The sequence below is a fragment of the Marmota monax genome, unplaced genomic scaffold (assembly GCF_021218885.2).
Source record: "Marmota monax isolate L192 unplaced genomic scaffold, Marmota_monax_Labrador192_F-V1.1 WCK01_AAM20220418_F8-fsc00007, whole genome shotgun sequence".
NCBI lineage: Eukaryota > Metazoa > Chordata > Mammalia > Rodentia > Sciuridae > Marmota > Marmota monax.
The window spans coordinates 12973976-12987526 of record NW_026692781.1 but is presented as its reverse complement, the minus strand read 5'-3'; the positions used below and the strand labels follow the sequence as shown (position 1 = coordinate 12987526).

At 36.4% G+C, this 13551-nt stretch overlaps 1 protein-coding gene across 4 annotated transcripts in view; it reads left to right on the top strand.

Moving 5' to 3' along the window:
• Window positions 1–13551, top strand: part of Ccdc141 (coiled-coil domain containing 141) — a 196143-nt gene that overhangs the window by 141246 nt on the left and 41346 nt on the right. For all 4 annotated transcript variants that reach the window (XM_046447264.2, XM_046447263.2, XM_046447265.2 and 1 more), the window contains 4 exons: window positions 2260–2401; window positions 4071–4190; window positions 6448–6639; window positions 11309–11488. In XM_046447264.2, coding sequence (XP_046303220.1) covers window positions 2260–2401; window positions 4071–4190; window positions 6448–6639; window positions 11309–11488 — 634 coding nt within the window. The remainder of the gene's footprint in view (window positions 1–2259; window positions 2402–4070; window positions 4191–6447; window positions 6640–11308; window positions 11489–13551) is intronic.

Genomic DNA, 13551 nt, shown 5'->3' with positions numbered 1-13551 from the left:
AGTCCATATTTGCCTTGTACTCTACAATTGGGTGTCATGAGTTTAGAGGAGAAGGAGCTCGTTATAGATTTGAATGGCCAAAGAGGAGACTGGTTTAGTGTGAACAGAGTCAGAGCACCAGGACTGAAATGCAAAATAGGGACACAGGTGGGGAATTCAGGAGGGAGTGGGGATATTAGAGCAAATTTGGGTTAGAATCAGAGAGTGGGTCTGAGCCCTGGTACCTGAAACACCCTGACTGGGACTTATGGATAAGTCCCAGATTTGGCTGCCACCTATATTCTTCAGAGATGGCCAAAGTACAAAGAAGTGATGTGAACAAGAATCAAGAGGCTTGGCTGGACCTGGTTACTGAGGACTGGTTTCCCCCAGAGAGCAGCCTATTCAAAAATTGTAGTTAACTCCAAGCTACCTTCTTTGGGTCCCACAGGCCCCCATTGTAAATCTGGTTAGTAAGATAGGCCCTGTCTGCCATAGATGCAGAGTGCATTCTGTTGGGGGACCGCAGAAAGCCACCCAGAAGTAGGAGTAGCTTCTTTCATCTTGGTTGATGCAATTCTTTTTCAAGTTCTACTCTTTCTGAATTTTGTTAATCATTTCCAAATTCCTTTTATTTTAGCAACGGCATTTTCTACCATTTCTAAGCTATCTTTCCTTGCTACATGCTTGCCAGTTTCCTTTTATAAGCGTTGTCCTTTGTACCTTTTCACAGTGCCACTTTATTGTCTTTATCTTTCTCATTCCAGATTTTCATGTTCACAGAAAACTTGGAACCAGTAGAGTATAGGACAGCTGGGCTTTTAAGTGCCTTTTTAGCAAATAGTGTCTCAGTCTAAAACCTAGTCAAATATGATTAGGATTACCAGTACACTGCTTCCACAAAATTCATGGATATAAGTATCATTAAGAATTACTTTTAAAGTTCTCCTGATGACTTCACTGTCTCTGAGTATTCAAATGCAAAACTAATTGTTCGAAGTGTGATGTCTGTGGAACATTATGTGCCAGGAATAAGACTTCTCACAATGGATCCATATTTCCCCCAATTACACTTGTCTGGGGCCCCTGTGGTGCCCACAGGACACATCTGAATGTGTCCCTCCTTTACAGCAGCCTCATTGTCATTCCAGTGAGATTATTTTCACCTCTTAGCCATTTGGGATCTTGCCCTCATTTCATTACTAATTAAATTCATTTTTACAGGGCCATAAATTAATTATTTGAGGTAAAATTACTGAAATCTGTACCTCGTTCAAAGATCTTTTTTTTAACTCTGTGTATTAAGAGTCATCATGTTAATCTTTATTAGTGTTTGAAGGAAATGACTGATAGGAATTAATGACTTTAACTTCTTAAATAGTAGGCCAGGTCCTCTTTTAGGGATAGGGGTAAAGATTTAAAAGTGCTCATTCCATCCACAGTGTTCTTCCTTTGTCTTGCCTTGTTGATGTGCCCAACTTGGAACTGGTTTGGAAACCTGTTTAGATGTCCAACTCCAAGTTCATTCATTGTTTCAAAGGCATTTTTATTTTATGAGCTCTTGTGTAGCTTTTTTTGTTTGTTTGTTTCACAAGACCAGAGAATAAAATGACAATGTGAGAGTGGGTTTCTTTTTTATGCATAAATGTATTTGATACCTAATTGTTGGTGATAACTTAGTTCTCATCTAACAAGTCTAGCCATGAGCATTCAGAATCATTGAGAACAAGGGCCTTACTGTTATATAAATATTTTATCCTATTGGTTAGTAAATTCTTTGTTAAATGGCTGATATATATTTCTGTTCAAAGAGCATCTTTACCTAATTAGAGTAAGTTATATTCCATGTATGTATAATATGTCAAAATACACTCCACTGTCATGTATACTGAAAAGAACAAATAATAAAAAAAGAACATATTTAGATAAATTAACCTTTTAAATATTACCCTCAGGAAAACTCTTGGCTAACATGCTGTGCCTTTTGCCATATGGTTCTTAAAATATCTTAGAGAAATATTAAAAAGTAAACTTTTCAAAAGAGGACAAGACCTGTTGCAAAAACCCATCACTTATCTTTTCCTTTAGGACTGATTTAAAACAAAGGAACATGATTTGGTTTTCTCTCTGCCCCACCAGTATAACTACTATTATTCTAAAGCAGATGAGTGTCACTAACTTGTACTTAATGTAAGGAAGCAGAACTGTTTTCAAATGTTCCCTGTTCCTGGGACTTCTGTGTTGGGTTGAGTAAACTAACAGCTGGCTTGCTCGGTTCAGCTTTCGAGTGACTGGCGTCCATGAGATGATGGGACACATTCAGAGACGAGTGGACCAGTTGACCCAACAGTGTTCAGCACACAAGGAATTTGCTCTTAAGAAGCAGCAATTAACAGCCTCCGTGGAGAATCATCTAAGGAAGGTAGTTTCATGCAATGAAACTAAAACTTCTAAATTGTTGATTGTAGATGGTATTGTGACTGCCATTTGTGGACATGGTGAGGGTTACATGTGTGTCTCCTTTAGCTTCTCTCATGTGCCACATGAGGTCCTACAACTGACCAAACACTCATAACTCACTATTACTCGTGAATCATCATATCATGCAAAAACAGGTATCTAATACAATATGCCACCTCTGGCCTGATTGTATACACACAAGGTAGCTCTCACCTTGCACACTTCTGTGTGACTGAACCACATACACATCAGAATAAGGTCCTTTATGTGGTTCTGCCTATGGTTCCAATATGCACATATGTTAGCATGGCACCATATAATGTGAGGGTTACAGACAGATGAATACATGGATAGATAGACACTAGAAATAATGGTTTTAGGTTTTTCTGGGAGTAAATTAACATTACCATGCTTCGTTGAACCAGACCATTTCAAGAGATACAGTCATTCTGCATAAAAAAAAAGATGGAAAAAATGAATACATTGGCTTGTTATAGAAACATTTCCTATTTTCAAAGGCGAATAAGGATAAGAATCCACATATTGACTAAATTAAAAATTCTCTGTGGCTTGGCATAGACAGTAAAAACTAGTGATATCCCAGTAATACTAATGCTGATGAACTTTGCTGCAGAGGCTGGGTCTCAAATTTTCAATGATGGTTTCATTATACAGTGGACTTGCAATCTTGAACTTAAGTGAGTATAATTAGTACGTTTTGCAACAGAAGACATTAAATAACAATGTCTCTATTTTAAATTACCTTTCCTTCTATTATCTATCCAAACATTCAGGAATGTGAGCCTTGTTCTGATGATTGAGTCCAGGGAGAGTCTAAATACGGGAGCAGCTGTGGTTCCTCATTCCCTATAGCTTGAAACGCAAGCTAATTTGGTGGAGGTGGAAAACACTGTTGGAATTCAAACAGCTGTTGGCTACTAGTCTTACTGCCAATTCACAGCCAGTTTGTGGGATGTATGGACTCTAGATGGAGCAAGGGAATGAAGGAAGTAACTTGAATGGAATGGAACCCTTCAAGGGTCTCTTTATCCATTGATTCATGCGTACCAAAGATCAAGTCACAATTCCCCAAGTTCTTCAATTGAATGATTCACATATGTCCCTGTGTTTAACTATTACATGTGCAGGGGTTGGTGCTTCCCCAGAACGCTTCATTCCTAAAGGCAGCAACCTATAGGGTCATCTCTGGATTGTCTCATAAGTTGTGCTCTGGATTCTATTTCAAAATGTTCCTGTAAATTGGTCCCATCAACTTAACAGATAAATTCAACTCTATTGATACATTTGCAAGTGTATTTATCATCCTTTGTAGGTAATGTAGATAGTAAGTTCTGAGAGGATGTGAATGGTTGATGATATCTCATTGCTCTTAATAAAAGAAATATCTTTAAACATATACCCTCTGTTGGTGGATTACTAGACTTACTTCATGTGAAGAGGAGCATTATTAAGATATGAAGGGCTGAAGTATTTGAAAATATTTTAGATTAAATTTTATATATTTTAAAGCACAATAAGAATATATACAGCAGTATTTGTTTTCTTTATATTATGCATCCATATATGCAAATATATTAACTAAGATTGCAATATATTCTTTATTTCTAAAGGTGGATATGTCAATTCAGAAAATCATTCCAGTTGTTTCCAATGCAATGGATATTGGTTCCAGTCTTTCTGAATCTGAGAAGATTTTAAATAAATATCTGGAATTAGATATGCAAGCTAAGGTAAAGTAAAATAAGAATTATTATTATGGCTCTGATTTTGCAAATATTATGTTTAAAATGTTCCATAGCTCTAAAACTTAATTATAGCTCCCTTAAGGGATGCATTTCTAGATTAGTATGTATCAAATAATGACTTAAAAACTCATACTATTATGTGTGTCTAAATTATTTATATTTATATGTGCATTTATTAGAGCATTTAAGCTCACTGAAACTCAATATTACAGCCTAGTATTAAATACTCATTTGGCTTTTTTTCCTTTCCTGAAACATGTTAGCAACTCCTTTTGTGGGTTCCAGAGGAGGTATTTCTCTACAGTTTTTTTTTTGGTTTTTTTTTTTTTTTTTTTTTGTGTGTGTGTGTGTGTGTGTGTGTGATTTTCTGCTTAGAGCATGTCACAAAAGAAAATCATCAGAAGGAGCATGCATAATTGCAAGATTCCAGGAGGCAATAGCAGTCAGCATTCAGGCAGAAGTGCCCCATCCCCGCCTCAGCACCTTCTTTAGCACCCTCTTGCCTTTTCTCATGGAACTTGGGTTCAATGATTCCTATCAGCAGCCCCAAACCTTTAGTGAAGTCTCTGCCTGCACAGCAAGTCTTGCAGGTCAGGTCTAACACGTGAGTCAAGTCTAACTCACCCAGGTCCTCAACAAAAACCCTGGGACTCCAGTTTTTAGCAGAAGAGCCCTCTTCACAGATGGCCCCCACCCAAAACTCAGACACACCAATGTTTTTAAATGGAGTACTTTGAATTTATTATTTAAGGTCTAAAATAACACTTATATGTTAATGTTTTTATTTCAAAAACTTTAGAAGCAGGGAAGAGATTTCATGGGGAGAAATCCCATGCTTCTCTTCTTCCCAGAGTGCTACCATGAAAAAGGGCTTGTAAATTAAAATTACCTTAATTCAGTGGAGCACAGGGGAAGCATATTAATCACATGCAGGGAAGCAACGCTTCCTTCTGCAAATGAAAATGAAGCTTTTCTTTCCCATTTCTCCTTGATTCTTAGCTTGTTCTCACATGGAAATTTACATGGCTTTTTCTATGGCAATTGTACAGTCATGAGTCACTTAACCATGGGGGGTATTGAGAAATGTACTGCTGGACAATTTTGTTGTGTGAACATTACAGAGTGTGCTCCACAGTCCTAAATGGAATAGGTCAATTGCTTGACATGGCTTCTTGGAGCAATCAAGAGATGTGGTGAACACAAGATTTGAGAGGCTGCTGGCAGTGTAACCAGGCACACTGTTTTACAGTAAACTTGTTTTTTTTTTTTTTTAACATAAACAGAAGAGTTCACTCTCAATAATAAAAAGTATAGTATAATAAATACATAAATCAGTAACAGTAATTTATTATCAAATATTATGTACTGTACATAATGGTATGTGCTTTACTTTTATACAACTGGCAGTTCTGTAGAGTTGTTCATACCAGCATCATCACAGATACATGATAAATGTGTGGTTCCATTTAGAATGGCTATGGCATCACTGGGCACTAGGAAGTTTTCAGCTCCTTTATAATCTAAATGGACCACTGTCCCTCATATATGCAATCCATCATTGAAACATTGCTATGTGGCAAATTACTATAGTGCCTATACTTACTGATCCATTTAATCCATGGTAAGAATCCACCAGCCAGAAATTTCATGAAGAAGAAAGAGTCCTAAGCAAGTTAAATTCATCAATTATTTGGTTTGTTTGGATCTGATATGTACATTTCCATTACCTGTGTTTAAGAATACTTCTATATAGGCATTTGAAAAAGACTGCGTGATTGATATGCCTTTTTTTTGTAAATTAAGAAGGAATGAACAAGTTTTGTAAACTTGTCATCTCATTTAATAAAATTAGCCCATGAATTTGTTAGAGCTATTGTAAAATTTCATGAAGCAATTCTCATGGATAATTATTTTACTTAAATTACTTAAAACTTTTCTGCCATTTTTGTTTCACAAACTTTATATGAAACAACCTTCCTGCTATTTGTGACACAGAAAATAGAATATTCTAAATGAGAAGTGTAGCTGATAGAACCAAGGAACGACTTGAGATGGTTTCCATTTTAAGTTCCTTTTTTCCCTCTTTTTGGAATTTGAAAAGTTGTGCCTTTCTTTTGTTGAGTAAATTCTCAGGACAAATTCAATTAATAATCATAATAGATGGATGTGCAGAAGGCTAATGAAATGTGAACGTTCATGATTCCCCTGTCAGCTTCTGACCTCTTGTACTTTGTTTTCACAGGAGACATCACAGGCATTGGAAGCAGCTGCAAAAGCCATGTTGGAGAAAAATGAATTTGAATCTGATGAAGTAGCATCACTTTCTTTTAAAGCTCAATGGCTAGAGGAAGAATTAAACATACTTGGCCAGAGCATCACCTCCAGGTCACAAGTCCTGCAAAGCTACATAGCATTTCTAAAGTCATCAAAGGAGGTACAGTAGGATGTGTTGACAAGTTGACCTCTGCCTTTCTCCTGTTTTCTATGGGGATCAATACTCTGCCCTGACAGGTAGTTCCTTATCTTCTGCCCAGTGCATGCTCTCACTTACAGGCTTTTTATTCTTCAATGCACCATACAAAGGCTTGAAGAGCAAATTGTTTCATTTTTAAAAATGTGTACATGTAGATGTATGCACAAGTAAAGTATTGCAACATTATTTACTATGTCTTATCCATATTTACCATAATCTAGCATAGAACAAAATTATTTGAAAATAGTCACTTTCTAAACCACCGAAATCTGAATACTGAGCAGTTAGTGTGGGTCATTTAAAATATACAGAATTGGAAATTACAGGCCATTTCTTCAATCAGTCATCTGTCTTTCTGGATGCCTTTTAATAAGTTACCTCTCTTAGCTTCTTCTGAGGCTTTTTTTTTTTTTTGACAAGTCCATACCAGATATCTCTAACATTCCCTCTAGTGCACTAGGATTTCATCTCTGAAAGGTTAGTTTCTTTGAAGACGACATCAGTAATAGAAAAATGTTGGATCCACCTCACTTACCCCTGAGAACTGTGCACCCTGTGCCAATGCGGAGGACTCTTGCATTCAGGAACACAGGTTCTGGTTTCGTGGGAGCCAGAACCAGCAAGGTCCTCTCAGGGGTAAGGTTCATGCTCAATTTCTGTTTTCTCATCTCCAAACTTCTAACACCCTCACTCTCAACACCCCTCCCTACCTTCCTGCTCACACAGGTTTCCTGTGTCTGATCTAAATTCTTACCACTGTGGGGGAAGCTCATGTCCAGTCCCTAGAAATATCAGATACCCATGCTGTCCTTTTCCACATCTTTCCTTAACTGTTGGTCATTTCTTACTTCTTTTTAGTTCTTGGTCCCTAAACTCCCCAGTTTGAAGAGACATTATGACTGTTAGAATTATCCTGTGGATGAACATTTTTGTTCAGGACTCAAAATGGAAGAGAAGCTACAATGAAACACTTCTTGTTACATCTTCATTGTCAAAAAAAAAATTCCTCCTTGGCTTCGCATTAAGCATTCACTTTCACAGCCCGATCTGGCCCTGGGGACCAGGCACTTCTCTAGGGCTGGAGCCTCAGCTTTGTTTCCCAGAAGGACATCATGTCCCTCAGTTTCCCTGCTTACACTATGTCACTTTCCCTATCTGGCAGAGCCTTTCACCCTTCTAATCCCAGCAAGGCCTCTGGTCTGTTCCTCCCTACCCCTCTGGCTTTTCCTTTTTGCTTCCCCAGGTTGTGGTTACTCATTTCCATTCCACTCTTCCTCCTCTCAACTCCCTGCCTTCCACCCAGAGTAACACTGCCAACTCCCAATACTAGATCAGTCCAACGTCTGTTTACTCATCTTCTCTTTCCAAGCTTCCAGACGCTCCTACGGAAAATCATACAGTCATGCTGATTGGAGCTATTTATGGGTCTCAACCTCAGCTGGGTCCCCCATATGCTGCCCAGTTGATTCCCATTCAATAGTGGTCTTCAAGTGTCTTATCCCAGTTCCCCTCCCTAAATCTCAGCCATTGTCCTTACATATCATACATTGGGAAAAAATGAGGCCATTGAGCCTCACAGTCTTGACTTCCTTCTACTTCCAAACTTATTGACATATTTACCCATTGTCCACTGGCTCCAATAAAGTGACGTCCCTATTCCTGTCCAGCCCTAATAGTAACCAGTCCCTCCCTGTATACTCTTAAGTTTTTTTTTTTTTTTGGAACTAGCTCTAGCAGTCATCCTCTAATTTTTCAAATTGCCTCTTTCCAAGGCTTCCTGTGGTCTATAGTTGTATTGTCATAGTCGTGTCCTCTCCTTGGCTCTCTCTCTGTCATTTGACTTTCCTTCACATGTACAATTTTGGAATGGGAGGTTGGCATTCCTTGCTCCTACTTGCCTTTCCTCCTTAGTCCTCATCTCCGTGTAAATCAGTTTCCCTTTTCAACCCTGACTGTTTGCCATCTCTTCACTCCACTGAAAAAAATGATCTATAGGCTACCTACTGGTGGACAGATGAAATGGTGTACTTTCAGGCTTTGTCCTGTTGAAATTATTTAACCTCATTACCCACTCTCACGTCCTTTGACTTTTTTTTTAAACTAGATTTTATTGAGGTATAATTTACATAGCATAAAATTCACAATTTTATAGTGAGATGATTTCTAGTATATTTAGAGTTGTGTAAGTATTATAGCACTTCAGTTTTAGAATATCCCAACTCCTCCAAGAAGAGCCTCGGTGTACATCTTTGGACAATCCTGGCTTCAGTGTCTTTTCCAGTTCTAATAAACATTAATTTTGTATCAGGCCCTGTGCTTTTCACTCCTGATTTTACTTCATCCTCGAACTGCTATGTTTTAGTTACTTACCACTATTACCATTTTACAAGTGAGAAAAACTGAGACTCTAAAAATTAGGCATTCATATCAAACATCTGCTAAACATCAAAGCTGAAGTTTAATCATCCTCTTTTTGTTTTCCCCTTTTCAAAGGCTGTGCTCTCCTGTGTCTGTTGAGAGAACCTGAAAGATCTGTGAACTCCCCTTCTTCCACATTCCTCATCATCTTGAAATTCAAATAATTTTTCACATGTAATTAGTGAAAGTTGCCAATAATTTTTTTCTACCAAAAATGGATGAAATAATGTTTACTATTAATTCACTTAAAAATGAACTATTACAGATATAAGTGAATTCCTATAATGGCATTGTTCTCATTTACATGCAAGCCTTTTTTGAGTTATTGATAAAGAGGATGGATTAAAGCTTGTTTTGAGAATTGCACATAATCGGCTACCCATCATCTTGACAAGTAGCCCATAGCAGTTGACCCTCTGGAAGCCAGGTGATTGCAGTGCCGATTCTGAGTTATTGGGGGAGCTGTCAGTTGTTTCAGACAAATAAGAATGTGCCACAGTCATGGTGGCTTCAGTAGAAAACAAATGGAATCTTGCTGCTCAGCTTTGTTCCAGCACAATTAACCTCATAGCCTCTTTTCTTACCTCTGAGCTTGGGCAACCTGAACTTCACCCGGTTTAACATCATTTATCATTCTCTGAGCCAGTCACTGTTTTCTAGCTTGGTCTTTTATGCCTCCTTTTCCTTCCACCTGGGCTCCCTTTCTACTACCTCTCACTCTGGACAGCTCCTCAAGACCCAGATCAAGCTTCACTTCCTTTGGGAAGTTCTTCCCCACTTACTCTGTATACAGGTGGTGATCTCTCCTGAGTGTTCCTATAACATCATATATACACCTCTCTTCATGTTGTGGTCTGAATATTGGTCTCTTTATCCCAGAACTTTCTTTGAGTATCCAGGAAGATACATGCTTAATTCCTACTGGGGAATCTCAAAGGGCTCCATGGAGGGGTAGCATTTTAACTAGCTCATGAAGAATAAATAGAAGAAAATTGAGAAAAACTCATCCTGAGCTGAACAAGCACCAGCAGAACAGAAATGTGAATGAATGGCACATGGATCCAGGAGAGAACTTCTGTTTCTAAAAGCTATCTGCAGACTCTCCTATTAAGTTCACTCAAATTGAGAATAAGTTAAAAAATCTTTTAAATGTGGTGACTTATTGAATGAAAGTTCTTATTCTGTTTGGATTACTTTTGGTAGTTAAAAGCTCTTTGAGCCTTTTTTTTTAGCCATTAAGTATTCAAGATGCATAAAAATTTATGTCAAATAACTTCTACTATTTGTACGTCATCCAGTTACTTGTTAATCTATAGTTACACACTTGATATTATATAAACTCAATGCAAGGAGACTAATTTAAAATAATATTGCTTACATTGACTGGCAAAAGAGAAAATATAATTCTACGGTGGGGGGAGCAAAGTAACATATCAATAAAATTATCTCATGAATGTACTTAATGTTAAAACCCATTCAGAAAGTTAGGAATGATTTGTGCCTCTTTATTCTGGTTTATCATTGATTAGAAATCGATGATGAAGCCATGTGTGGTGGTTCACACCTGTAATCCCAGCAGTTTGGGAGGCTGAGGCAGGAGTATTATAAGTTCAAAGACAGCCTCAGCAACTTAGTGAGGCCCTAAGCAACTTAGCAAGACCCTATCTCAAAATGAAAAATAAAATGGGCTGGGTATGTGACTCAGTTGTTAAATGCCCCTGGGTTCAATTCCTGGTACCAAAATATAAAAAAAATAAAGAAGTCACTGGCAATATACTAATTACTAATAATCTTTTATTAATTTACATTTATTTCTGATTTGTAGCCTCTGATTCTATATGTGTTTTTTCCTCTGAATTATCAAGCCGCTTGAAACTGAAATACCTAGTCTTTGACACAAATTGTCCTAAATTGTGAAATATACACTAATATGTAGTACATTAAAATGATTTTGGCTACGATAAATGTTTTTCTGGATTAAAAACTTGTCCACTCAATTTGATACCCAGTGGTAGTCCTGTATGTCAACAATCTAAATAGATTTCTTCTTTTCGGTTAATTGATAATATTCAAAATTATTTAAAGAATTCTGAAAGTGTGGTTTCAATTTAACTTTTACCTGGGTTTTTACTGGAATCTTCTGGTTTTTTTTTCTGTTTTAAAGTGTTCTTAAAACAGAATGATAAAAGATAATTTATCTTTTCCTTTTTAGGTAGAAGAGCAGTTTCAGAGCCTGAAGGAATTTTATCAAACTCAAATCCTTTGGGAGGAGAAGGAGGATGTGAAAATCAAGCATTGGTCTGACTCGGCTGAGAAGCAGTGGCAGCTATTTTTGAAGAAGAGTTTTTTAACCCAAGACCTAGGACTTGACTTCCTTAATTTAATACAAATGGTGAGAATGTCATTAAAGGAGTCACATCTTTTGCAAGGATTACTCATCAAAGTCAGAATCATAAATTCAAAAGTTCACCTGTTAATCAGCTGAGCTGGTTTTAGAAGTTCATCAAATCTAGACCAGTTCCGAAACCCAACATTTATATGCTTTGAGCTCTTGTTAATTTGGATCAAAAAGGCCCTTTTAACTATTAAGAAGAAAGATGACTATAATGAGATTGCAACATTATTATTACATAGACTCAGAAGTCCACCCCAAAGTTCTGAGTTCTGTGGAGAGCACATAACCAGGTCCTTACAAAATTTCATTGGCTACAGACAACTTTTATGATGAATCTTCATTTTGAAGAATCTCTTACCTTAGCAGATCTTTTCACAATTAAGCTCCATTGCATTTAGAAATATACCATCATTCTTTAGTTGTCATGAGCATATCTATGAAATATCCTAGGATCCTTTTGTCCAACTATGACTCATATGAAGGTCCCTATTCTTTTTTAAAAGAATTCTTTTTTAAAAAGATGGTTAATCCTCCTCTCCTTCAGTACCTCACATATCTGTTAGAAAACTGTGATTTTTTAAAAAAAATGTTAAATAAATCTGTGTTCATATCTGTCTTAGCTTTCTGTAACTAAACAAGGTCAAAAAGTATTCATATTCAGTTTCTCTTATATATGAATGTCCTTCCCACACTGAAAATAATTGCTGTATCTAATAAGAGCCTTTTCTGCAGCTAAACATATACAAATCTTTTATCAGTTAGTTTTCTCTCCAATTCTCCTTTCCAGAATTTTCTGCCATTTATTAAAATTATTGATTAAGTGTGATCAAGAAGTGAAGTACAATTGTAGCACAGAGCACAGTGAACTGGACCATCATTTTTTCTTAGTGAGATCTAAGATGATACTACATTTTTACCAATAACTTTACTTTGCTATTTTCATACTAAGCTTGTAATAGAATAAAACTCTCATAACATTTTCTTGCAACTGTATCTAAGCCAGGTTTCTCCCATGTATGTTTATGTCCACCATTTGTCTTTTTCATGCAGATGTGGGCCTAAATGTTTGTTCTTATTTGATTTCATTTGTTCTTCACCCATGATTCCATCTTGTTAAACTAATTTGAACCTATATTAGCTATCTCTCCTGTGTTTTATTCTGTAGATTTGGCAATTAAGCCTTTTATGGCTGTAATTACTGCCTTAATAATAATGCCTAAAGGCAGATCACCATCCTCATTCATAAAACAATCTATTGATTAACCAGTTTTTTAAACAATCATCAGTGTTCCAATTGTATTTTAATTCAATCACGACTTCATAATCTTTTTATAATGGGAATGAGTTATTTTATAATGAGTTACTTTTCTCAAAGTATTTGCTCAACAGAAGGCCTGCCCAGTGAACTACATAAAAATTATTTTACACAAATCAAGCTGATGCTAGTGATTAAGCTTTAAAAAAAATGCTCACAAAGTGCTTGATAAGTGATGAATTTATTACACTGGATTTTAATGTGAAATTTATCAGTATTTAAATTGTATAATCCATCCTTTTTCCTTTTTTTTAAAAAAAATGAGGCATTTTCCTTTCTCGAATTATCTAAGCCTTCTAGTTTCTGTAGATTTTCAAAGATTACTGACATTTATAATTTTCTGAATTTATCTGAACAAATTAGGTTTTAACTACCCTAATCTACTTTGACCTAAAATCATTTCTTTATTTTCTTTGCTTCAACTCTTGTAGTTTGAAGATCATTGTTGTAAACCCGTTGTGGAAACAGAAATAACATGCATTATATAGTTGTAATTTTATTTTATACTCTCCTTATGCATCAGGGAAAAAAAACCTTGATAAGCTATTGGCCTGTGTTCTTATGTTACACGATGTTTTATTAAAAAAAAATTCAAGCCACTTTTCATCTGGAACATTTAGAACACCTATCTCTGATCGTTTGCATTTTTACTTGGTTCAGTATATAGTCTTTCATCTCTTCATATGTTACCAATTTGCCCTTGGGCAGCATATATTTGCAAACACCTTTGGTATCTATCCTTTAC